This window comes from Caretta caretta, chromosome 10 (genome assembly GCF_965140235.1).
Source record: "Caretta caretta isolate rCarCar2 chromosome 10, rCarCar1.hap1, whole genome shotgun sequence".
Lineage (NCBI taxonomy): Eukaryota > Metazoa > Chordata > Testudines > Cheloniidae > Caretta > Caretta caretta.
The window spans coordinates 25690436-25718196 of NC_134215.1; the positions used below are offsets into that span (position 1 = coordinate 25690436).

General features: G+C 39.3%; 1 protein-coding gene across 2 annotated transcripts in view; it reads left to right on the forward strand.

The window, feature by feature from the left end:
- Positions 1 to 27761, forward strand: part of USP7 (ubiquitin specific peptidase 7) — a 99917-nt gene that overhangs the window by 38930 nt on the left and 33226 nt on the right. For both annotated transcript variants that reach the window (XM_048865984.2, XM_048865985.2), the window contains exons 2-10: positions 1182 to 1286; positions 3812 to 4010; positions 5964 to 6102; positions 6970 to 7058; positions 8204 to 8312; positions 17171 to 17301; positions 20591 to 20645; positions 21865 to 21945; positions 22031 to 22121. In XM_048865984.2, the coding sequence (XP_048721941.2) occupies positions 1182 to 1286; positions 3812 to 4010; positions 5964 to 6102; positions 6970 to 7058; positions 8204 to 8312; positions 17171 to 17301; positions 20591 to 20645; positions 21865 to 21945; positions 22031 to 22121 (999 nt within the window). The remainder of the gene's footprint in view (positions 1 to 1181; positions 1287 to 3811; positions 4011 to 5963; positions 6103 to 6969; positions 7059 to 8203; positions 8313 to 17170; positions 17302 to 20590; positions 20646 to 21864; positions 21946 to 22030; positions 22122 to 27761) is intronic.

The window sequence follows — 27761 nt, forward strand, 5'->3', positions numbered from 1 at the left end:
TGATAGTGATACATTGTACAACTTTTAAAATGTGACCTGAGAACTATGTTTCAGCATAATAAGAGAAATATTAATTGGACTAGTACTCAACTGAGCTAAATGTATAATCCTAAACTTAATAAACTTATATGAATGTATATCTTAATCATCAGCTTCAGATACGAAGTCTGATATCCCCATTTCTGTTCTGTAGCACGTGTGTGGCATTGTCTTTTAGAGCCACTCTGTAGGCTTGATCCTGCAATAGATCTGCCCAAAAGAGAGACTTATGCCTGCCTAGTGTCTTACTGAAGTTAGTGGGCCTCCCTATAGGCAAAAGGATCTGCTCGCTTGGATCTGATTTTCATGGTTCATGTCTGAGAGAGAGAAGGTTAATGTTTTCTGTGTGAACTGTTAGCATGTGTGAGTGATCCATATGGGAGTTGGGGAGATGTTATGGAGGGAAAGGAGTGAAAACAGTGTTGTGAGCGTGTGTTGGTATATCTTATCAGAAGGCATGCATTTTTCAAGTCAAACTTCTTATACGTCATGAACCTTATTTTTTAGGTGCATAAATTCTCTGTATATGTTCAAACAGCTATATTAGCACAAGTTAGCAATGGTAATGAGAAAGTTGGCAAAGGGATAGTTTTAAATATTTGTTAATGAAATGTCCTAAGTTTTTGCTCTTACATGTGCTATAGTTCTTGCTTTTCCTTTAAAAGGCAATCAGTAAGACTGCTTATTCAGCCAGTCTTAGACTAAATTAATTTGTCTGTTAATCGATTAATCAGTATTACTTCAGTTCTAACTGTATGCAGTTTGAAAGGACCTAAGAATAGTCATTTAGAAATTGTTAAATATATATGTATTGTATTTAATAAAACTCTCAGTCTGGACTACTAATGCAAGATAGGAAAGTACATATATCTGTTAGGAATGAAATTATAATTTTAAGTCTGTTCTGCATTAGTATGACACTTAACCAGTAAGGGTTTGCCTACACAAGGAAATTTACCAGCAGAATTATAGTGGTATAATTATAGCTATGACTGTGTGTGTGGACACACTTATTCAGGAGTAAGAATACGGAATAAGAGTGCCTTTTTCTGGTATTCTTTATACCAGAAAATGTTTGTCATTTTGAAATTTTCCCATGTAAACAAGCATTAAGTCACTGATAATTTTTTTTTTCTTATTAGCTGGAGATACAGATGATCCACCAAGAATTACTCAAAATCCTGTCATCAATGGGAATGTAGCTATGGCCGATGGACACAACAACACAGAAGAAGACATGGAAGATGGTAAGTAAATATGACATGAAAGTATCATTGGCAACAGAACTTGTCGTTTATTTTATATTTGTAGAGTGCCCAGCACAGTGGTACCATGATCATGATTAGGGCATCTGGGTGCTGCTCTAGTAAAACTGATGTAAAAAAAATTCTAATAATGATGTTATTTCAGGTAAAGGGTTATTGCTTCTCCATGGAGAAAATAAAACAATATCTAAATTTCTGTATGGGAATTCCCTTTTAGAGTAGTCATTCTTCAAGAGTGGGGATCCCAAAAACTATCCGCATTAAAAATAGGCATGTTGTAAATGCCTGTTCATTTTAAATCTTTCCAGAGAGTGGTATTATGCATGATCTTTAAAATGTATCATGCACCACTTATTATGAGAAATACAGTGCATTAAATTACTTTACACTGTACTTGCAGCTGTCCCAGCAGGCATTTCCAGTAGAGTGTACATTGGGATCCCCAGGTGTTTTGCTAAGTAGTCAAGTAGCAGCTTTAGACAACTTTTATAAGTTTTACACAGTGGTGACACTACTTGGAAGTGGACCTCATTCTGGTGATCCAAACCTTTATAACATCAAATGTTCTGTTTGCGGGAACTAGTTGGGAACTTCGGCTAGTGCAAAATGCAACTGTCGGCTTATTTAGAGGTATTTCCTTTTGGGTGCATATTACATGCATTCTCTGCTTGATTTCTGATTCATCTGAGTGCAATTCAAGATTTTGTTTTGACTTATAAAACCTTTAATGGTTTGGATACTGACCACATTAAAGAGTTGTGCTCTGTGTGGTGGCAAGAAGAGAGAGCATTTTGGCTGAAACCATAACTGGCTGGTAGTTATGTCAAATGACTGTTACCAGTGGTAGTAAAGGGTTATTTAGTATTGCCTTAGAGAAAATGGTAGCACAGGCTGCAGACAGAGGGGAATAAATATTCTTGTTCTTTAGCCAAATAGCACAAAAGGGATTCAAAAAGTTTATATAAAATTATACCTTTCTTTTGCTTGATTTATTCTGCTATGTACATATGAGAGTCAGGTTTAAAAGAGGCTAATTGTGACCATGGCTGATAAGGAAGGCCGATACTTAGATAAACTACTTCCTCTTCAGTTAGAATAGCTTTAAATTTGCGTGAATGCTATAGGAAACAGTTCTGAAGGCAGGGAAGAATAATCTTTTAACTATAAGCATGGACAAATGCAACAAATAAAATAAATGCCAGCAGTTTGTACATTAAGGATATTTCCTAATAAAATCTCTGTCTTTTGTTATCAGTCTCCCTCACCTGCATTAATTACTGGGTATAATAAAACATGGGCAATGCAGCTGATTCTTCTCAAACACCTCAGGTGTAGAGATGTAGACTTCTTCAAGAAGATTTTACTCTTATTTTCTACTAATAAAAAGTGTGTGAAGTAAGTGTTGTCCTGGACTTGAAAGGACAGAATAAATGTGTGAGGGAAAACTAGCTTCATGATACAAAAGCTCTGTCCTGCTCTCATAAATCAGGGGCATTACATGATATTGACCAAGCTGAGAGGCATTCTTTTACACATTCTAGAATAAGAGCTACACAGAAAATATGTGACTCATCTACCAAAAAGAGTTTTATTTCAGGACTCTGTTGTTTAGACTTTCTGCAGCATTCTCAAAGACACTGGTGAGACTGAAAATCCCAGGAATGTGTGTTACTTTCATATACTAGATGATCTATTAATATCAGTTAGCCAAAGAGGTCATTAGTAATGTCTTACAGTAGAACCTCAGAGTTACAAACACTTTGGGAATAGAGGTTATTCTATTTGTAACTCAATGTTCATAACTCTGAACCAAATGTTATGGTGGTTCTTTGAAAAGTTTACAAGTGAACATTGACTTACAACAGGTTTGTAACTTTACTATGCAGAAGAAAAATGCTGCTTTTAACCACCTTAATTTAAATGAAACAAGCACAGAAACTGTGACCTTACTTTGTTTTAAAAAAAAAAAAATTAAAACTTTCCTATAATTTTTAGTAGTTTACATTTAACACAGTACTGTACTGTATTTGCTATTTTGATTTTCTGCTACTGCCTGATTGCGTACTTCTGGTTCCAAAAGAGTTGTGTGGTTGACTGGTCAGTTCGTAACTCTGAGGTTCTACTATAGTTTCTCTGAGGATCAATGGGTTAGCAACAGTTTGATTCAACTGTTATATGCCATCCTAGTGAAAGGAAAAGCCTTTCTGTCCAGAGGAAAAGTCATCAAGATGTAGGAATTATTCGAAGAAATGTAATATAAGAACAGGTACTTTAAGATCACTTACACACTTGGGAACGATAGAGTTTATATGCAGGTGCTGCCGGGGACCAGGTTATTTAACAATACAGTCTTTGTGACTATTTAAAATGTTACACATTTTTATTGATTTGTTAAACTTTTCTTTATGCACGCCTTGTTCTGTATTTTTGAAATGTGTATTGTGGGGTGAAGAATATCTTCACATTATTAACTTTCATTTTAGTTGTCTTATATTTTTGTTTTACAGACACAAGTTGGCGATCAGAAGCAACGTTTCAGTTTACAGTTGAGCGTTTCAACAGGCTCAGTGAGTCAGTGCTCAGTCCTCCTTGCTTTGTACGGAATTTGCCATGGAAGATTATGGTGATGCCACGACTGTACCCAGACAGACCACACCAAAAAAGTGTAGGATTCTTTCTTCAGTGCAATGCTGAATCTGATTCCACGTAAGACCCTTTAAATAATTAATATACAAACTCATATATGGCATTATTTAATTGTATTGCAAGACCAAGATCTGGTAAAATTATTTAATCTAGTTTTTTCTACAGAGGAGAGGAGGTTTACAAGCTTTTTGGTCTCTGAAGATCTTTCTGCTTCTCATATACTCTTTGCTTCCCACCTTCAAATCCCCATATCCCAACACTGATCCTTCATTTAGGCCTACTTGGCCAAAAATCCCTGATGGAACTCATCCATTCTTCTCTTGGATTGCTCAGAGCAATGAGAGGAGCCCTCAGTCAGGATGGAGCACACTGCCTCAACAACGTTGCCACCCTGCTGGCCTGGGAAAGGAAGATTTGTCCCAATTTTATGCTAAAATACTACTAAATATCCCCATAACCAATCTGAGCTATAAATCCATCTCTGTGATACAGCAGTTGCTAGGTAAACTAGGCAGGAAGAGCATTTGTTGCTAGTATATTTTAAAACAGTGGCTTTCTGCCCTTCCACAGTCCTATGGGATTAGAAAGAAACTTTCCATGTGGGCAGGTTATTTCATAATTGTACATTACACGCGTTTCCTTCATCTTTCTCTGAAACATCTGGTGCTTCGCACGGTCAGTGGCAGGATACCAGAATAGAAGGATCACTGGTCTGATTGACTATGGCATTTTTTATATTCATAAATTTTGCCTGTCAGAATATAGCTGTACATGAGAATTCAGACCTTCAGTGCTGCCCCAAGTCTGAACAGAAGGAGGGAAGAACCATGCAAGAAAAGTGAACCTGTCCTGCAAGAAAAGTAATGGCTTCCTGAAGAGGAAACCCAGTCATTTCCAGAGTAGGCATCATAAATATGTGGTTTTATCCATACCAGCCATGGCAGTTTGATCACCCTCTGTCAGGCACAGCAAGCAGTGGCTCACACCCCAAGGGAAGGATCCCATAGATAATTTGTGGCAAAGCACATTAAACCGACTCATCTGCAACTCTAATAAAGGAAGTCTGCATTTGTAAAGACAGGATACTCTCTGTGTTGAGAGAGACAACGTTCCCCAGCTTTTGGCAGTTGCTGGACAAAATATTTGATTTTGTAAGTAGCAGGCCCACCAGTTTATTGGGGAAACTTTGTAGAGAGTTGCACCTCCCCTTATAGAGTTTGAGTTTCTGACATAGGGAGAGTGTGTGCGGTGAGGGTGAGGGGCAGCGTGGGGGTGGGGGGGGAAATCAGTGAAAGCATTGCCTCTTTGCTGGGTGGTCTCCTGAGACTGCATAGATACATGCTGCTTTGTGGAGGAGCAAGTTTCCTGTCAAGTGCAATGGGTTCATTCTTGCATGATATCACACACCACTTCTGGTTCAATCTGAGTGATGGCAGTTACTCTTCCACATTGTTTTCTTGGTTTTCGTTTTCTCTTGAAGTAGTAGTGTATTTCATCTCTCATACCCTACATAAGTATGGTATACCATGCTTGATGTGAATAGTTAGCCAAAGTGATTTCTGACAAGAAACTTCAGGAGACAGTGATTTTTCTCTTGGCTGTTATTTCTTAGCAATATTAATGAACACTTTCTGAAAAGACTTCTGACCTTGCTCATGAGAAATCACTGTCATCCTTAAAAAAAAAATCCTAGGAGGAATCAGTTAAGACTGTGTATAGCAGTTGCTCTCAGAGAGGGACATAATCTGAAACCACATTCCTGAAAAAAGTATGGCCTCTTTAACAACCATTACTTTGTACAGTGCGGCTCCCAAAAACTGGAGATTTAGTTCTTACCAATGCTCCTCACAGCAGTTAAACAAGCCTTAGAATCTAGTGAGGAACAAAGGTGAACTAGACATCTGTGTACAAATACGGACTTGGTGTATCAAGTAAAATTTGTAAAAGTGTGTGTTTATTACTGAAGAAAACAAAATTGAAATTTGTTTCAAGTGTTATCTTTTAATTTTATAGGTCATGGTCTTGCCATGCACAGGCAGTTCTCAAGATAATAAATTACAAGGACGATGAAAAATCATTCAGTCGTCGTATTAGTCACTTGTTCTTTCATAAGGAGAATGACTGGGGCTTTTCCAACTTTATGGCATGGAGTGTAAGTAACAATATATTAGTTTTATAATAATGGGCTATTACTGGGTTGGGAGGTCAGTCCAGTATATGCACTTGATCTTCTAATACTGCCTTAGATACCTTTATTTATAAATTTCTTCCTACAAGTGTTGTTTTAGTGTCTGAATGATGCGTGTGGTATCAGTAGGTTTCATACTGAAGATACCTTTAAGTGCTAATGTATTGCGCATCCTAGTGCAGATTCCTTTTAGCTATTTTACCTGGACTTAATAACCCATATAAATATTCCATCATTCCTCCATTGACCCATCTTTACTGATATTTCACTTAATAAAGATTGTTCCACCAAGTTTCTTTTAAATCTTGTTGGTCACAATCACTGTCATTTAAGAGCAGCCTAGGTTTTCTTGCTCATTTCCCATGTTCTCTGCATGTGTACAGACATTTTAAATTAATACTACTTTTAATGTTCATCTTAAATTGAGACAGCTTTTTAAGCATTATGGAAGTCTGGGGCCTTAATTCTTCTCTTTTGCTTGGAATAGTTGTCTAAATGTACTGCTTTAAGTCAAAACAAAGCTTTTGATTACTGATTCTGTTATCCACAGGGAGTTGAAATACTGTTGCAAAAACTATAAAAGCCAGAAACAAGATTTTACATTGAGACATTTTTAAAATTATCTATATATTGAGCTCAGGGTCCTAGAGATTAATTGGTATCCTTCAATAATTTTTTAGCTTATTGAGTAAAAGAACTGCATAGATGGTTGCTTACTTAAATGTGCAGATTCTGAGCAATATCCAGCCTGGATTTTTCACTACATTTCCCATTGTAGGATTCAGAAGATAGTTTTGCAGCAAATTGCATATTCTTATTTCTGTTTTATAGGAAGTTACTGATCCTGAAAAAGGATTTATAGAGGATGACAAGGTTACTTTTGAAGTCTATGTTCAAGCAGATGCTCCACATGGAGTGGCGTAAGTATCTCTTAAAACAAAAACAAAACAAAAAAAACACCTCTCTTGAGCAGAAATACATAGCAAACAAGTGTACGGAAAAGTCAACCTTTAGAACATTCATTTGAGTTTCAGTTGAAGTATCTAATTTTATTAGTAATGTATGGTACTGTTCAGGAGAAGATCTCAAAGCACTTTTTCAGAATGAATTGATGAAGCATCTCAAGGGGAATATACCCATGTTTCGAAAGCTGCAGAGATTTTTGTGCCAGTAGCTTCTCCACCTATGTTGCTCAATGCAACCGTCTGTAACTTCACTTAGTGCAAAACGCTTTTCAGTATGTATAAACTAATTTTATTTTTCAGTTTAAAATGACCTACAGTCTTTGCCATTGTGGTCTTGACACTCTTGGTGTTAATGTCACGGTCATGCAGAATGGTTGCCATCATCAGTGGTTTGAACACCTAGTTTTAATCCTGCTTTACTGTTTAAGTTTTAAAACTGCCTTACCTGATGCTGAGTTCTTATACTACTGGGTGCCACTTTTCAGCAAGATGTCTGCTATGAACTGCAAATTTTAATTTAAAAATTGAATTTTAAATACAGATAACTAATGAAGTGCTTGTCACTCTGGGAGCCTTCAGAAAATCGTAAAAAGGAAGTTTAACAAAAGAACAGCCCTTTTGTTTATAGAAGTATTGGAATCCTAAGAGTATGTGGTGACAGGCAGTTGTGATGTGTAATCTGTTTTATTTAGACAGAATGTAATACTAAGGAGCACAAAGCTTCTGTTAATAGAACTGGTTAGCCTAGAACAGGAGTTCTCAAACTTAATTGCACTGCGACCCCCTACTGACAACAAAAATTATTACACGACCCCAGGGCCTGAGCCCACCCTAGTCCCGCCGCCCTGGATGGGGAGGCCAAAGCCTGAGCCCCACTGCTTTGCATGGGCAGTGAGACTCGGGCTTTGACCCTGTGCCCCAGCAAATCTAAGCCAACCGTGGCGACCCTATTAAAAAGGGATCGCGACCCACTTTGGGGTTGCGACCCACAGTCTGAGAACCACTGGCCTAAAACAAATGTTCTATAGAAATATATCTGTATTATAGTTAAGTTTTATATGTATAATCAAATGTAGTTTTAACCATTAACTGCTTTCCAGGTGGGATTCAAAGAAGCACACGGGATATGTTGGGTTAAAGAACCAGGGAGCAACCTGTTACATGAACAGTTTGTTACAGACTTTATTTTTCACAAATCAACTACGAAAGGTAAGACATAGCATTGTAATTTCATTTCAAATATTTAAATAGCAAAAATGATATATTTCAAAATAGCTTTTGTTTTAAATAGCTTTCCATTCTATTTTCCCACACACACCCCACCATTCTTTGTTTCCTCCTTTTCAAAAAATTCCCCTTCATTCTGTAAAACTTCAGAGCACAATAACCCAATTTGGTCATTATTCTGCTTTTTCAAAGTGGTTCTCAATCTCTCTGTTAGCTCCTTTTTCTTTAACTCAGTAAACAAATGGCTCTGTCAAGTAGCTAGAAAAGGTAGTTACAACATCAGTGTAGTTAGTGTACTCAAAACCTGATAAATTGCAATTTAATTAACTTCTGGTAATAGAAATCCAGTTTTAGTGGACTACATGGCTTATGCCATGATGTACACCTTGTATCAGACCAGATCTGAGAACTTGTCTTAATACTTAGGTGTGTTATACATGGGTTTATTGTTTTTTTGTTTTTTGAAAAATAAGCTAAATACCTTTGTACATGCCAAAGCCTGAGTTAAGGGTCTGTTGCTGCACTGCTTGGTTTGTTAGTGATGCCAAAAATTGTTTCGGGAAAAGGATACTTTAATTTAGCCCTTTGCAGCAGGCAAGGTAAAGGAATAATTTTCAACTCTTAATTTTCAATCTGTTGGCTATCTACCGATAGATAGAGATGCACACCTTGTAAAGTCTATATATCTGTCAATGACTTGGCCATTTAAAACAGTTTATAGTCATCTTTTCTGTTTTGCTTCACAAGTTACACATATTTATTTTCCAGTGTTGCTTGTGTGTTCATTTATGCTTCCTGTTTTTTTATATATAGTGCAGTAAAATTATTGGTAGTTACAGCCAGTATCTTCCCTTACGTAATGGTGGTACTAAAGCAGTATTGACTTGTATTTTGGGTGGTTTAAACATAATTTAATTTTGACTTCAGTGCATTATTTTTGCTTACATGCTTTATTTTCTTTTTGCATGTCTCCTTGTATATTCTAAAATGTCTTATCAAAAGAAAACTAGCTCTTGCTAGCAAAATATTTGTTCTTATAAATATCTCAAGAAAGCAACATGGAAATGCTATGTAGCATGTAATCCTAGTATAGTGAAATAGTGCCTGGGATAACAACACCTTACTTTTTTTTTTTTACTTGCTAAATAAATTCGTGTTAAACCCCTGCTAGTCAGAAGAGGGCATTTGCATTAAGAAATCTTGACTTTCAAAATCATTTGATCCAGGGAAGGTCTCCATTGATTTTAGTATATCCTACCACTCGAGGGCATGATTTTTTTTTTATTTTATTTTATTTTTAAAATTATTATTCTTCAACAATCCACAAAAAAGTGTCTGCTCTAACTTCGAATATCTCCAATGATGGGAGATTCCATATTCTCTCTTGGCAGCTCAGTTTTTCCTTTATGGTATGGCCTATTTTCCAGTCTTTTAATTGCTATTAATATTAGTATTACCATAGTGCCCAGGAGCCCTAGTGATGGACCAGGACCCCACTATGCTTTCTGTGGTTTTGTTTCTCTCTCCTTTATTTCTGCACTGTGCTGCTTGTTCTGAAACATAGTACCAAAAATAGAACACATGCCTCTAAATACCTGGATTGTTTTTGCATGATACACCTGTTAATTTATCATCTTTGAGTGGCTGCAGATAGGTGTTCCACTAAGGCGTGTGTGCGCATCAGAGCCAGAGAAATTTGCCTAGCAGTACCTGCAGAGATGGCACTCACACCCTTTGCTTTATAGCCCCTGCCCTAGCTCCAGAAGGGCAGCTCTGCCCCAAGCCCCATCCGTTACTTCTCACAGCCCTTGGCTAGAGTCGGATCACTCTAGGTGGTGTTTCTTCACACTGCCCCTTTTCCCTCTGTCATTGAGACCTTCTTGCAAATAGTTCACTAAGGTGTTTATTAGTGGTACCTTAGGTTGGTTAGTTCGGTTATTTAGCTGTAGTTTTCTGGTGGAATGCCTTCACCAGGATTTGAACATTGCCTGTCATGTGGAGGGGCTATACTGAATAGTGATCCCTGCATGCAGTGTTTATTGTGCCTTGGAGAGGGGTATATTAAGGACAGGGGTTCCATCTCTAAGAACATGACACAGGTGGCAAGGGATTTAAGATGCAAGCAGAACCTGATGGAGCAAGCCAGGAGGCCTATGTCTGCACTGGGGACAGTACCAGCTTCTCAGCTATCATAAGTGTCATAGCATGTTGACGTTCCTTGGCAGGACTCAGAGATCACCTGTAGCAGGAAGAGAAGTATAGGGGCTCTTGGCCTGCTACTTAGTGGCCACTATCCACAATGGCCTTGGAATCTCTTGGACACTTCTCTTTCCTTTAGGTCCTGACTTCAACCCACTGTAGAGTAAGATCGCTTAACCAACCTGAAATAGTTGTGAATGGTACAGATTTGTATTTCTTCTAGTCTTCTTCCTACCATTGTTGAACAGAACAAATTCTTAGTCTGGAGACCTAGCCAATCAATTTCTACAGAATTCAAGTTTTTATTTTCTAAGCAAATTTGTTTCGAGCTTTTTATGTACACTGAGTAAAAACCAATGTAGTGTTCTGAGCAAGGCAAAATTAACAGAACTTTATTTGTTTTTACTGATGCTGTTCAGAATCCTGTGAACAAAATAAAATTGTCTCAGTAATCCAACTGGAAAAGCAGTGAGCATTAGGAAAGCCAAGCACTTGAGTTACTTGTGGAGAATCAGACACGAAAATGGAGTCTGGGGGAGGGCTAATGGAGAAAAGACCTTTTCTTCCCTTTTCTTCTCTCCTCCCAACAGCAGTCTAAAATGGCAGAGACCCTTTCTCCCCCCCCCCCCCCATACAGCAGCCATGAGGTTAAGAAGGTGTGGGAAGGAACCAAGGCACTTCCTCTCCTATAGCAATTAGAAGGAGAAGAACTTTAAGCTTTTGTATTGGCCTGTGGCTGGGAGGTGTCTGATTAAATCTAAACAAGGCCTAGGGACAGAGCTTCTCACAAGGGCTTTGCCCCTTGGTTGGAGCCTCTCCACCCCAGTGTTCCATCTCTGCTTCTAGCTAGTAGGTTTAGTCCTCCAGCTAGAGCGTATATGGTAATTTTTTCAAGCTTTGTGCTAATTCTCTTGATCACGCCTTAGGGCCTTAGACAGATGTTTGTAATTTCATGTAAAGTTATTTAGGTTTGTTCCTTCCTGATCTGGCTCTGCTTTGACCTCTCCCTTTCCTTGTCATCATCCAGTGTATTCTGTTACTCAGTAGTTACTTTGCCTGAGATTTCACAAAAAAGGGTGAAGTATTTCCTCCCCCTTCTTGTCATGGTGTTTGCTATTCCTCTGTTAAGCAATGGATTTAAACTTTCCTTTAACACTGTCTTGCTTGTACAAGTTTATCTTGTTCCTCTTTGTGTGTGTTCTGCATAGTGCCTGATTATGTGCCTCTTCTTTTCAGACTTTGTCCCCACATGTCTTTACTATTCTCTTGCATTCATCCCCAGAGGGGGAACATCTCAGGTGTTAATTTGAGATTGTTGTTTTGCCAAATGTATTTAATTGCTTTATGTCTTGATCTTGAGACAAGTTTTTCAGTTTTGGGTGGACTGGACATTTCAGTGAGATGGTTTACAAGGGAAGATATTATATAAATTGTTTATCTTGGTTGGAAATTCAGACTGAACTTTGAGTAATTGGCTGATTTACACTAAATTACACAAGCAGGGGGGAAAAGCAAGGGAAGCATATAAATTAAATATCACTTTGTGATAACATACAATAGAAACATTTGTTGTTTGCAGTGGTGGTGTGGCTGTGTTGGTCTCAGAACATTAAAGAGACAAGGGGGATGAGGTCCAGCTTTGTTTGGTGAAAGAGACAACCTTTCAAGCTACACAGCGCTGCTCGTCAAGTCAGATTTGTGTAGCTAAAGAAGAGCTCTGTGGGCGGCTTGTCTTTTTCACGAACAGAAGTTGATCAAATAAGATATTATCTCACCCACTTTGTGTGTCTAATAGAAACATTTAGCATTTAACGGTGTATATACTAATGTATTTAGTCAATGGCTATTTGAGTTTATTTCAAATTTATCAATCAGTATAATGATTGGATATATAAAAAGGAACTAATTGCTTTGCATAGATGCCTCTGAAAATGGAATGTGAAATAAATATACAGAGCTTGATTTTTCACAAGGGCTGAGCACACAGTTCCTATTGATTTTGGGGTACTCAGCACTATTGAAAATCAGGACAATCGTCTTTTGCTTTGAAGCCTATTGTTGATAATTTTGACTTATCAGGGAGATGGAAATTTTCATGCGTAAGTCTGATATTTTCATACCTGTGTTTGTATTTATATATAGTAAAAGTATGTGTGTGTGTATATATATATATATATGTATTAGACTTGATTTTGACTAACAGAAAGGAATTGGTTGCGAATCTGAAGGTAGAGGGCAAGTTGGGCAAAAGTGATAATGAAGTAATAGATTTCAGGATTCTAAGGAATGGAAGGAGTGAGCAGCAGAATGAGGATGATGGACTTCAGAAAAGCAAATTTTAACAAACTCAGAAAACTGACTGGTAAGGTCCCAAGGAAAAAGGAGTATAGGAGGGCTGGCAGTTTCTCAGAGGCAATATTAAAGGTACAACAGGAAACTATCCTGATGTGAATGAAGGATAGAAATAATAGCTTCAGTCTTCACTAAAAAGGTGAATTGTGACTACATACTTAATACAATTAATATTAACAACAAGGAAGAAGGAAAACAAACCAGAATAGGGAAAGAACAGGTTAAAGAATATTTAGGTAAGTTAGATGTATTCAAGTCAGCAGGGCCTAAGATTCACCTTAGGGTACTTAAGGAACTAGCTGAAGCAATCATCTTCAAAAACATGGAAGACAGGTGTGGTCCTTGAGGACTGGAGAAAGGTAAACATAGTACCTATCTTTTAAAAAGAGAAACAAAGAGGACACAGAGAATTAGACCAGTCTAACTTAAGTTATTGAAAAGATACTGGAACAAATTATTAAACAATAAATTTGTAAGCATCTAGAGGATAATAGGGGGGTATGTATTAGTCAACATGGGTTTGTCAAGAACAAATCGTGCCCAACCAACTTAGTTTTCTTCTTTGAGAGGGTTATTGGCCGATGGATAGGGGGAAATAGTAGACATGATGTATCTTAATTTTAGTAAGTTGTCTGGCACAGTCCCACATAACGTTTTCATAAGCAAACTAGGGAAATGTGGTCTAGATGAAATTTCTGGAAGATGGCTCCACAATTGATTGGAAAAAACCCAAAAACCATTCTTAAAGTATAGTTATCAATTATTCACTGTCAAGCTCAGAGGCTTTACCTAGTAGTGTCCTGCAATGGTCTGTCCTGGGTCCTTACTAGTCAATAATTTCCTTAATGACTTGGATAATGGAGTGGAATATGTGCTTATAAATTTTGTGGATGACGCTAAGCTGGGAGGGGTTGCTAGGACTTCGAAGGACAGAATTAAAATTCAAAAGGACCGTGACACATTTGAGAATTGGTTTGAAATCAACACAATGAAATTTAATAAAGACAAATGCAAAATATTATACCCAAGAAGGAAAAAAATCAAGAGCACAAATACAAAATAGCAAATAACTAACTAGGCAGTAGTACTGCAGAAAACGATCTAGGGTTATAGTGGATGGCAAATTGAATACAATTAAACAATATGATGCAGTTGTAAGAAGGGCGAGTATCATTGTGGGGTGTAAACAGGCGTGTTGTATGTATGACACAGGAAGTAACTGTCCCAGTTTATTTGGCACTGATGAGGCCTACTCTGGAGTATTATGTCCAATTTTGGGCGCCACACTTCAAGAAAGATGTGAACAAACTGGAGCGAGCCTAGAGGAGAGCAACAAAAATGATAAGTCTTAGAAAACCTGACCTGTGAGGAAAGATTTAAAAAACCTGGGCATATTTAGTCTTGAGAAAAGACTGGACCTGATAGCAGTCTTCAGATATGTTCAGGATTGTTACAAAGCGGATGGTGATAAATTGTTCTCCTTGACCACTGAAGGTAGGGCAAGAAGTAATTGGCTTAATCTGCAGCAAGAGAGATTTAGGTTAGATATTAGAAAGATTTTCTTAACTCTAAGGATATTTAAGTACTGGGATAGGTTGTGGAATCCCTAGTATGCACTTTTTTGGGGGAAAATATACACACACACTGTCTGCCCGTCTAAATATTGTGTGTGTTTATATTGATATTTTTTCCCCAAAACATGTTTTGATAACCTAGTTCTGGTGATTTATCTTATATTTGTGTGCACTGCATTTGATAAAATTGTGTTTTATATAGACATTTTATTTTGGTTAAACAGTGTGAGTGGTGTCAATCCACCAGTTTTCTATGTGTTCTTTGTGAGAAGGAGGTTTTCGTAGACATTAAAAAAGTGTCATGAATCACTGCTAATATTATGTGCCTGTAATATGTAAGACTCAAGATCCTGGATCTGTTTCTTTTACTACCTTAGCCCAGGGTAGATTGACTTATAACAAGGTGACATAAATTATATGGACTGAACCTGCAAGGTGCTGAGCTCTCTCTGCTCTCAGCATTAAACTGAAAAACATCTTCTGCAGTTGAAAATGGAGGGAGAATTCTGGCTACTGATATCTGAATTGGAATTTGGACAGAACAGCAGGGTTAATGCTTCTAGAAAATACGGCTTTTTGGTTGAGTGATGAGTGTAGAGAAACGCTGCCCAGAACCTTCTCTCTCTGGGATTACTTTGTGAGGCACTCTGGTACCAACATGAAAAGTGTAGTATAAATACCTAGATAGATACTCTTCCAGAAAATTCTAGGTGCTATGAGCTGGGCATATACTAGTGCTAATTACTATCAAGTTTGGAGCACAGCTATTCCCAAAATACATGTTTCATTCTCAGAGTTTTATAAAGAAGATTGAACTACTGAATTGGTGGAAGTAACTGGATGCAAAATGTTTTGAACTACTATTCTTGATTTTTTGTCTTCAGCAGCAGGTTTGGAAAGAATATTTTCTTCATTTGGGAAAGCTAATTCAAATTTGAGAAATCAGTTAAGAAAAAGGAAAGCAGAATAACTAGTCATCTTGTTTGAAGTAGCTAAGTAATTTTGTGTTTACCGTACAAAGGTGCCAATAGTCCCTCTTTACCATCAGAATGCTGTTTTACATCTAGTTGCCTTATGATACGGAGTTTAATTAGTGAGTTGTCACCTTCCATACACTCAGATCGTGTAAATCAGAACTGGAAGAGGGACATGATAGTGTGGAATCATGATGCATATTTATACTGTTGCCTACTTGTCCGTAATTTTTATCCGTAATATCATTTCTTGTATCCAGTATGGTAGGACTTTCACTTTCTTGTGGAGACTATTCCAAAGTCTAATAGATTCACTGTCCAGAAGTTTTCCAGAATTCAGGAATATTTTCCTGTATTATTTTTATCCCATTACTTTAGTTATTCTACTGCTACTCTCCTCATTGTACCATGTTAAATTCCTGGTCCCGCTAAACATTTACCTTTTTATGTATATTTGAAGACTGTTGTTGGGCTCCTCCCTGTAGCTGTTATCTCCTCAGATCTTCTAATCTTTTTAATTGGTCCCTCAACTCTTAAACAATTTTTGTTGCTCTTTTCTAGACTTCCTTATTTTGTCTGTATCAATCAAATCTATAAAATTTTTTTAGTCTGGATCCCCTCACCACTGTATCTGAGCGCATCACAAATATTAATGAATTTGCCTTGCCAACTCTTTAGTTATATATGGAAATATTATTAGCCCCATTTTACATATGCAGAGCTGAGACACAGGATAGATTAAGTGGCTTGCCCGAGGTCTCTCAGGAAGTCTGTGGCAGAACCAGGAATTGAACCAGATTTTCTCAGTCCTGGTTCAGTGCCTTAATCACAAGACCCTACATCTTTTTATTAGACTGCATTCACTTCTGGGCAGTACATCATCTACCTGCTTCTTGAGGTGATGTTTCTTCATTTTTCTGCCCAAAATTGCTTTTTTTGTGTCCCTAACCTATTACAAGCTCTTGTTTAATTTGCTCTCTGCTATTGCCACTATTCTCTGTTAACATTAATGCTTCTTAAGTTTGTTTCCCCCGTTAAATATCTGCATTTGGGAGTTATCTTTCCCTGAGTACTTTACATTTTTCTAAACTGAATTGCATTGCCTGCCCATATTTCCTAATCCTTTTTGGTTCCTTTTTATAATTTCTCTGTTGTCCTTGACCCTTCCAAGTTTTGAGTAATCAGTGAAATTAGTTAGCATGTTGTTCAGACCCTCTTCCAGACGATTAATGAAGATGTTAAATAAGAATGGATCTCGCACTGATCCCCAAAGCCTCCACTGTACACACGCTTTTATTTTTGTCCTTTCTACCTTCACATAGTTTTCAAACGTATACAATCAAATTGGAAAAAAAAGTCATTTTTCAAATAGGCTGTAGTATTGTACAGTATATGTCAAATCCTACTGTGATGATTGCATACCCATAGAGTGCATGGTCATTGTTTGAAGGAATTATTGAACTCTTTAGCATATTTCCTTTTTAAAATAATTATAAATGATTAGAAGAGTTTATAGTGAGCATAATCAATTGATTTTCTTTTTCTACTGTGCTTTGGAGAACCACAAATACAGGTAAGTAATAGTCTTCACAATAAACCACAGTAGGAAATTTGTGTCAAATTATTCTGCTGTGTTAATTGATTAGGTCTACGAAACAAATCTGAGGAACAAGTGATGACTTGAACAATATGAGCAGGAAACACATTTTCTTAAGTACTAATTGAACTAAATATTTTGTAGGCTGTGTACATGATGCCCACAGAAGGAGATGACTCATCCAAAAGTGTTCCTTTAGCATTGCAGAGAGTATTCTATGAACTTCAGCACAGTGACAAACCAGTAGGAACTAAAAAGCTAACAAAATCCTTTGGGTAAGTGTCAGAAATTTAAAATATTTTTTAGAATGTAGCAAAGTTCTTAATAAAAATTTTCCACATTTCTGCTAAAAAGTACTTCGCTTCGTGTAAAAATAAATTAAGGATAGCTTAGAGAGTTATAGAAAATAATCTGATAGCGCTCCATGGTTATTCTTTCCTAATATGACTTTTATTAATATTTCTTAGTTTACCAAAAAATCACATTTTTCTAACTGACAGCACTGAGGTCAGCTGAACTGAAAATCAAATGTTTCTTTGTATGTAACCATCAGCATCTACAGCAATAAAGATCTGGTTTTATAATTTATCTAGTGGATGATGCATTTGGCTAAACAGAATACAGAGTGGAGTTGTGTACTTAAAATTGTAAATGGCATATTGGGCCTTGGACAGGTACCCTTTTTATCAAATCTATATCATATAATGAAAAATAATAATAATGTCTTTCTAAACCTTTAGTGACTCTGCATTGATGACCATTGTAAAACTTACTTGTGACCAAGATAAGGTTTTTAACATGTACAGAGCACACATGCAGTACCAACATCCCATTTCTGTCGCGTCTCACTATATCCTGTTTTGTGATTTAAAACATGAAATATGTATCTCTATGGCACAGAGTAGATGTGCGACATCATACAAATTACCTTATTTGTATCCACCCCTTTCTAGTTCCTTCTCTTTGATTTTTGTCCCCCTCAGTAAACAGTTTCTAATGTCTTTTCAGTCTAGTACCATGTTGTAATATGTTCTGACAAATTATAATTTTAAATCTAAGATTATCCTAAATATATCTACCCTAAATCCACTTTGGTAGTGAATTAAAATAATTCACAATTAGGCGCACACTTATTCCAGAATAAGAGCATCCACAAATGGAGTTGATCAGAAGTAGATAATCTTCTTTAAATTCATACCCTACCTTATTCCAGATTAGAGATTTGTCTACACATGGAAGTTAGAGGTCAAAATCCAGCAGAAACCTTTTAGTCTGCTGCTTTGTGCTTGTGCATTTACGTCACAATTATGGCTTCTTTCAGTGTGTTGGGACCATATTTGTAGTTATGGTATAAAGAAATTGAGATTAATTTTCCTTGTTTTACATTGTATTAGCCAACTAGTTTCTTGCTTTATTGCTTTCTAGATTGCCCATTCAAATAGAAGCATCTGTGGCTTTTAAAATAGGTTCAGATATTAAAGTATCTTTTCAGGTAGCTGCATCTCTGATGGTAGCCCACAGCACATTTTCATCACTTAACAACATTACTGAAGGAAACTGAGGTCCCTGACCACACTGTTTCTTGTGACATAAATCAAAATGCCGGGGATAGAGTCATGGGCCGGGGGGCTGTTCTCTGGCACCCTGACCCTCTGCCCAGGGCAGGTGAAGGGTCCAGGGCTCCCCACAGCAGCCCCAGGCTCCCTGGGTGGCTCTTACCACAGCCCAGCTCCAGCTTCTGGCCTGCCCAGGGGTGGGGATGGGGGAGAGGAGCAGAGGGGGCAGGGCTTTGGGGGGAAGACCAGGAGCAGGGGGTGGGGCCACAATGCTGGTGGACTCCCTCCACAAAAAATTCTACACAGGTTCTCGCGCTCTGTGGGAGGCCCCCAAATTGGCATGGGCTCTGTAGGACCATGCATTAATCTGCCACTGCTACTGAGGCGCAGGGGTTAAGTTTGAAAAATTGCCATCTGGAGGGTCACTGCTTCTGGTAACAGACTTGGTCGCTCAAATACTGTGATGTTGGCTGCAACATAAGCACTTAGATATGGCTCATTTTGTTTCTAACACTAGCTATCAGCTTTGGTTTGCTTCTTTCTTATAAGGTCAATTAAGTTTAGTATGGTGTTTATAACATTCCTCTTTAAGGCAATGTAATAGAGGGAATTTTTGCTTTTTATGCCAACTGTGACTTTGTAGTGGATTTCCACCAAGTTCAAAGGGAATTCTGACCTGGAGAGTACTTGCTACCTAACCCTCCACTTCTGAAGTCTAGAAGCTCTGCTCCAGTGTGGGCACGTGAAGCAGAGGGGACTCTGAAGTATTTGGGGACAGGCAAAGCATGTATTAGAGCCACTCACTTTTCTCTCTCCACCTTCTTGGGGGGGTCCCTGGGAATGAGTCAGCCTTGCTGACTCCACTCCCCCTTTTTGCAGCAGCTTCTGAGCCTCACTCCCACTCCTGTCCATAAGGCACTTTTCCCTCTCTTCCACCCACTTTAAGGTGCGGTGTGGTAATTCTGCAGAATCTAGGTTTGACTTTCCACTGTAGCAAGTGTTGTCTTTGACCTGAGAAGCCAGTACTGCCCATTAGTTCTTAATTTGTAACATCTATTTGTGTTGCATTATTCATTTTAATGTTACACAGTAATCAGATATATAGAGAGATGTAATTAATCCTTTTCTATTTCACTTGCCTTTAATTTGACTAGTGGCTAAAGCCCAGAACTTGAAGGCAAGAAATCTGTTTTCAGGTCTTAAGTATGCAACATATTTCCCATATGGCCTTGGGCAAGTCACTTAACCTCTTTGTATCTCAGTTAACTTCATCTTTAATTTAATCTTTGTAAAGTTCTTTGAGATATTTGGGTAGAGGGGTATAGAAGTATACAGCGGTATATTATTCTGAAATTGTTAAAACTACAAGTTGTTCCATGTTTCCTCTACTTTAAAGTAAAACTAGTAAAGAAGTTGTGATATTTTAAGGTGGATTTTCAAAAGTGCACAGTTTTGACTTAACTCTGCTTCCATCTGTTTTATGTTTGGTGTCAATGGGAGCAGAGTTAGGCCAACACAGAGTACTTTCAAAATTCCAGTCTTAATGTCTGTCCTTTGATATATGTCTAGATGTGCGGTCTGCAAAAGAATCTCTAAAAGTGACTTCTTTTCAGAGAAAAAGTAATTCACTGTCAGTGAATTTTTTACAAATATCCTCTTATGTCCAGACCCTCACCAATCTTAAAACAAGAGAAAGTAGAATAAGATGTAGATATTAAGTGCTAAGAGCGCTGGTAATTTTAAGACAGGAACAGCAGATGTTTACCTTTGTAGAAGACACTTGAGTGAAATACCCGATGGAGTATTTTTGTAACAAAAAGGGAGCATTTTTCCAGTCTATCTGGTTTTGAAAGTGGAATTATTCAGGATGCCAGTTTCAGATCTTCCTTTATCTGATTGTTTATTTAAACTCTTATTCTAAAATTGATTTATCAGAATATTTTTTTTAAATGCTGGATTTCTGCACTTTAATAATATAGTGATGTTATTACTTGTTTGTCTTATAAAGGTGGGAAACTTTAGACAGTTTCATGCAACATGATGTTCAGGAATTATGTCGAGTGGTAAGTTTCCAGCATCTCTTGTTGATATCTGCATATATACATGGTGTTGCCTGCTGGCAGGTATTCCTATTAATACTGAAATTAATTCTTTATATTAGAGTAAACCAAGGCTTAGAGAGTTCCATTTTACATGGTATCTTCCTTTCTAAATATAGCATGAGCTTTATGTGGCCCTTTATATTTATGGACCGGGGGATAGGGGGACACAATTTGTAGGGGAAAGCAAAGTTTAGAAACAAAATATAGAAAACTTTTCAAATGTGCTGACTCTCCTTGTAAGGTCGCATTGGAGAATTGCCATTTAAAGGTGGCTTGGAAAGGAATGTAACAACTGGATTTACGCCCTTGTTTCTTTGATGAATAAAGATGGTGGGAGTGAATTTGGTGCTTTTTTGAATAGTTTCTCTCTCCCCTTGTTTTAAATTAGAAATTCAGGTTCTTTCTGGGTTGAAAGACTGACTGCAGAGTTAGTTAAATGGTGACAACACAAGAGCTAAACAAATTAGTTTACTTATGAGGGGAAAGGTATTTGTAGCCTATTTAAAACTCTGTTTTATGTTTGCATTTGGGGAAAGCTATACAACTTCAATGACTAACATTGTGGATAGAAATCTGTTAAGATTCAGCATCTTTGCTCCTTCAATTAAATGAAAAATGTTCACAGGGGTCCTCTAACAAAACCAGGGAAGTCCAGACTTTACATTCCTAATATTTCTAAAAGGCACAAGCCCAGTTTAAAAAAAAATCTTTTGCAGGTCACCTTTACGGTAGCCTCATTATGACTGCTCTTTTTTGTTTTGTTACTTTTTTGTTTACTGAGAAGGAAGATCCGTTTCTGTTCCATAAGCAGTTGGAGATTGCATGCATTGCCAGTGATATAGTCATTTTCCACCTTCCAGGAAGAGTTTGAAGCTACTCTGCTTGTGGAGTTTATCCTGCTGTTCTAGACCACCACAGACTTTTGCAAAGCTTTTCAAATCTATGGGGAAATGGCATGGGGCTAGCCCTGGAAGGATTTGGGGGGAAAGGAGGACTTAAAGGATTAACAGAAAGGAGAAGCCAATGTCAAGTGATTAATATTTCATGATCACATGAGTAGCACAAGAAAAAGTGAAGTCCCCAAAGTTTCATCATTAAATTAAAATTATATACTTTAAGTAAACAAATTCAGAAAAAGGTAGTTCAGTCTGTATAACAGTGCAAATCTAATTTCTTTCAGTTGCTTGATAATGTGGAAAATAAAATGAAAGGCACGTGTGTAGAGGGCACTATCCCTAAATTATTCAGAGGAAAGATGGTGGTATGTATTTAGTCAGTTAACAATTTTTTACAAATAATTCTGTTATTTATACATATTGAAATCCTATCTTTGTTTTTGTTTGCAGTCTTACATTCAGTGCAAACATGTAGACTATCGGTCTGAACGAATAGAGGATTATTATGACATCCAGCTAAGTATAAAGGGAAAGAAAAATAGTAAGTGATATGTATTCTGTATGCACAAATTAAATTTTGGGGCTGATTTTCAGAAATGCTTCGCACCCACCTACCTTACTGACTTCAAATATATTTACAAGGGCTCATCACCTTGATCTCATAAGTAGGTGTCTTAGCATGAAGATACCTCACAGATTTTTCTATTTAGAACAGTGGTTCTCAAACTTTTGTACTGGTGACTCTTTCACACAGCAAGCCTCTGTGTGCCCCCCCCCCCCCCCCCACAAATTAAAAACACTTTTTTGTATATTTAACACTATTATAAATGCTGGAGGTGAAGAAGGGTTTGGGGTGGAGGCTGACAGCTCGTGACGCCCCCATGTAAATAACCTCGCGGCCCCCTGAGGGGTCATGACCCCCAGTTTGAGAACCCCAGATTTAGAGATCTCCTGCTTGCATTGGCCATTTTTTCTTTTTTCCTTTCCCCTCATTTCTTGTTAGGGTCGTCTTGTATTTTAAGAGTTCGTCTATTTTTTCCTACTTACCGTATGTACTTGTTCATTAGCCCATTTGTTTATAAGCCGACCCCCCAAGATGGATAGGTAAAAATAGTAAAAACTGTATGACCATTTCATAAGCCGACCCTATATTTCAGGGGTTGGCAAAGTTTGGCTCCCGGCCCATCAGGGTAAGCTGCTGGCGGGTCGGAACGTTTTGTTTACCTGGAGAGTTCACGGGCACGGAGCCCCTCAGCTCCCTGTGGCTGCGGTTCGCCGTTCCCAGCCAATGGCCACTTCCCGCAGCTCCCATTGGCTGGGAACGGCGAACTGCGGCCACAGGGAACTGAGGGGCGGGCTCCATGCCTGCAGACGCTCCAGGTAAACAAAACGACAATGTATTAGATGTTCAATTCAATGATTTCATAGAGTTTAAAATCATCAAATTTTGGTGTAGACCAGTTTATAAGCTGACCCCCGTTCTTTGATGCGTCACTTTTTTACCAAAAATATTCCGCTTATGAACGAGTATATACAGTACTCCTCTTCTGATGTCATAATATTTTGTAATACCCTCAATTCGTTGCTTCTGCAATAGAAATAATGCCACAGTGGATTATGATTTAAGTATAGTACTCCTGAGGGCATTCTGCACCAAAAAATTAAAAATTCTGTGCCAAAAAGTAAAAAAAATTCTATGCACAATATTTTAAAATTCTGCAAGTTTTATTTGTCAATAAATAAATGCAGAGGCTCCAGCATGGCAGGGGGGGAGCACAGGCCACTGTCTGCATGAAGGTGGAAGATCACCCTGCAGCCTGCCTGCCCCTGGGACACAGACTCAGTGGTGAGGCTGCACCTGACCTTGACATAGCACAAGGCCTGGGCCTGCCCCAGAAACACAATGGGGCTCTCCCCCTCTGCACCAGGCACACTGGGTGTGGGGTAGGCAGGCTCAACCAGGCAGGATCCAAGTGTGGGGGGATCCAGGTGTGGGGTGAGAGGGTTCTGTGTGGGACAGTCTGGTGCAATGGGGGGTCTAGGTGTGCGGAGGATCTAGATGCACAGAGACCTGGGGAGGGGGTAGGAGGAGGGAGGGTTCCAGGTGCCGGGGCAATGGGACTCTGCAGGGGCTTCTAGGGGAAAGTGGTTGGGGCTCAGCGGAGGGGTCTGGGTGTGGTGGGCTCAGCAGGGGGGTCTGAGTGATGGTACTGTGGGGCAGTGGGGGTCTGAGTGCAGCTAGTTAGGGGTCAGTGGCATGGGGTCTGGATGTGGGAGCTCAAGTTGGTGCAGGTGGGGACTTGGGCTCATCAGGATGGGAATTTGAGTGCAGGGAGCTCTGAGGCGTGGTCTGGTGCAGGGGTGGCAGTCTGGAGGCAGGCGGGCTCCAGATGCAGGGGTTGAGTTTCAGTGGGGTGGGGCTCAGGTCTGGAGGGTTAGGGGGGTTCTGGGTGTATGGGGTGAGGCTTGGCGGGGGTTCTGGGTATGGGAGGTCCAGATGCATGGGGGTTGGGCAGATGGGGAAGCAGCTCCCATACAGTGACTCCTCCCCCTGCAGCTGAGGAGCGATGGGGGCAGGAAGCAGGGGAGGGTGCTGAGCTTCCTGCAGCTGGGGGAGGTTTCTAGGGGTGGGTCTGACACAGCCCCAGTTACTCCTTGCAGGGGAAGAAGTAGTCCTCTCCAGCCCAGCCGGGACTAGCAGTTGATCCTGGCTCTGTGTAGGAGCAACTGGCTGAGGTTTCCCTAGCCCTCTCCACCAGCTGCTCCGGGTGCCTGAAACAATGTACCTGCACAGCTGGGGAGTAGTGCATGACTGCTCTTGCAGCTTCCCTTTGTGTCCCTGTGAGAGAGTCATTTGTCTCGGGGAAGCGAAGAAATCTGCAGGAGCCATGAATTCTGCACACATGCAGTGGCACAGAATTCCCCCAGGAGTATTATAGGCATGATCAGTAGGAGAAGATGAACTTTTAAGTAACACAGACCATTTTTACATAAAGACAGTCATGTTAATAAAAACCAAGAGAACAGCTAACTGAGTCAAGCACTGTAGCAGTTGCTAATTGTTAATTACACAAGCAAGTCATTGGCATGCAAGGCAAGAAATATAGAGCCACCTAAGACTTCAGTAAACCAAGCAGATGGTTCACTGGGTTCCAGACATGTATTCCACTCGTGTGCACATGCACCCCAAAGCCAGAGAACTTTGCTTAACAGTACCCTTTGGGGAGGTGTTTGAGCCCTCAGGACCTTATAACCCTTCCCATGGCTTATGTAAGGGTGAGACTGCTCTGACCCCCATCAGTCCCTTCTCACAGTTTTTCCCTGGCAGAGGGCCTCATAGTGGCTAAGATGTTGCTACAGTCAGCATTCAGTGTGGCGGACACCTCATCTAAGATTATGTCCTCAGCTGTGAAGGGTTCCTTGGAAGCAGAACTCAGGCATTGCTCCAGACATGCAGCAAATCATAGAAGACTTACTGTTTGATGGATGGTTTTTGTTATCTGAAAAGACAGATGAGGCATTACGTTCTTTTAAGGGTGCCAGGACTATGTTATAGGTCTTAGGGATTTATACCCCGGCAATTAAAAGTTGTCATTATGGGGATCAGCAACAACAACAGCAGTTCCATTGGTACTCCCAACAGTATTTCAGACAACCTTCTTATTCTGCAAAGCAACTGGACTTCTCTAAGAGAAGACACAAGTATCTCAGAAGAATGCCCTCTGGTTCCAATTTTAACCAGCCAGCTCGTCCTGCGGCTGGCAAGCAGTCACATACTTATCAATGATACCACTATAATGTAGTATGGATAAAAGGAGGAGCCTGCTTCAACCAGCTTTGTCAAGAAGCAATAAAGTTTTGGCACTTTTGCATCCAGGATGACATGCCCACCGCCACACATTTATCGGGTTCTTGAAACCAGTTGTCTGATCATCTCAGCTGAACTTTCTCTGAGAACCACAAGTGGTCTCTGAAGAGCAATGTGGTGAGGTCCATCTTCAGGGAATGGGACATCCCATCGGTCAATCTGTACAACAAAGGATAACAAAAAAATGCCATCAGTTTTGTTCTCAAGCAGGACTCAGCCCAAGGTCTTTAACCGATGCCTTCCAGTTGAATTGAGGTGTGGCCCTGATGCATGCCTTTCCCACATTCCTCTAATCTTTTAGTTTGTCCTCAAACTGAAGTTGGACCGTGCTAAACTGATTCTTATTCCACTGACTTGGCCAAGACAGTGCTTCTCCAACCTTCTGAGTCTGTTTGTTCAACCTCACAGATCTCTTCCTCTCCTTCCCGAACTACTGACCGGACACCACAGCCAAGTTGCATATCTGGTACTGAGCGATCTATACTTCACAGCATGGATGGTATGTGTAAGATGAGGAAGAAGGGCAATATTCAGAAGCAGTTTGGTGTGTCTGTCTTAGTAGTAGAAAACTATCTACTAGGACTACATATTTGGCCAAGTGGAAGAGGTTTTTGGTGACAGAATTCAACCAATGTTAGCCGGTGTTTAGGACATTTAGGATTACTTGTTACATTTGAACCTTCAGGTTTCTTAACTTGTTGAGGGTTCATTTTGTGGCGATCTTGGCATTCCATCTTCCAATCCCAGGGAAGTCAAACTCCATGGTAGTGAAATTTCTGAAAGGTATAGTCCACCTGTTTCCACCTGGAAAGGAAATGGTCCCATTGTTGGACTTTAGTACAGTACTGCCTGTCCTCATGTGTCCTCCATTTGAGCTGCTAGCAACTTGTCTGTTCTCTCTCCTCTCCGGAAGACAGACTTTCTTGTTACTATAAAATCTACAAGAAGAGTCAGCAAAATGCAGGCCCTAATGGTAGGGCTTCCATATAAATAGTTCCTCAAAGACAGTTTCCTTGAGATCACATCCAAAGGTTTTTGTCCAAAGTCGTTTTACAGTTTGACTAGGTTATTTTCTTACCTGTATTCTTTCCTAAGCGCCACTCAAATGCAGATGAATAGTGTCTTCATATGTTAAGTGTCAGGTGGTGCCTTGCATTCTATCTGGAAAGGGCCAAAACATTTTGTTCATTATCTCGACTTTTTGTATTTTATGAGGGTGAGAACAAAGGTCAGCCAGTCTTTGCGCAGACTGTTTCCAGGTGGATAACTTCCTGCATTTCCACAGCTTTTGGAGTAGCTCAGACCACACCCCCAAAGAAATTAGGACTCATTCAGTGAGAGCCCAAGTGAGCAACATTGATTGCATTTCGCAGTAATTTTTCAGTATTTGACATTTGTAGGGCTACTACCCAGTCTTTATACGTATTTTTACCAAACATGCTGTTACCTTGGTATCTAGATCAAATGCAAACTTTGGGAAGGCAGTTATGTAGTCTTTCTTTAAATAAACTCCAAGCCCCAACTCCTACCGGTACTGTTTGTGAGTTACCTTAGCGGAATACATGTCAGCAACCACTCAAAGAAAAGACCGTTACTTATCTGTGCAGTAACTGTTGAGATGTGGGTGTAGGCATGTATTCCACGACCTACCCCTCCATCCCTTGTGCTTATGAGTCTCCAGTCCTAGATTCCAGGACTGAATGGGGGGTTGAGTTTAAAGGTGCTGCCTTTATATAGTGATAAGATGGGCTACAAGGGCCAGAGGATGCGAGCATCACCCTCCTGGGTACTGCTGAGCAAAATTCTCCGGTTTCAGTGCACTAGGTATTTGCACACCTGAGTGGAATACACATCTGCACCCCATCTCGAAGAACAGTTACAGCACGGGTAAGTAACTGTCTGTCACTCACAAAGTGAAGTGAGTGTAGAAAGCTAGTGGATCATTTAACGACCTGATTTTTAAATCTGTCATTTTAAAATACATTTTAAAATCTATATTTGTTCCCTCTAATTCCAAATAAGTCTCAATCTATTGTTTGAAATTCTTAAGCAATATAACATATTTTTTCACTGTACAAAGACAGAAATTTTCAATTAGACTTGAGCAAATTTTGCAAATTATTTTGCTCTTTTTTAAATGTTTTTTGCCAGGGCTTTGAAGCAGAGCTCAGAACTGGAGCACGGAACAGCGGAGCTGCAGGTTTTTGCCTGGGGCTGGAGTAGAGCCCCGGAGCACAGCTCCAAAGCCCTGGTTTTTCCATTGAGTCTGCACATTGTTTTAGTAAACTTCTGTTTTTTCCTTCTGTTTCTCAC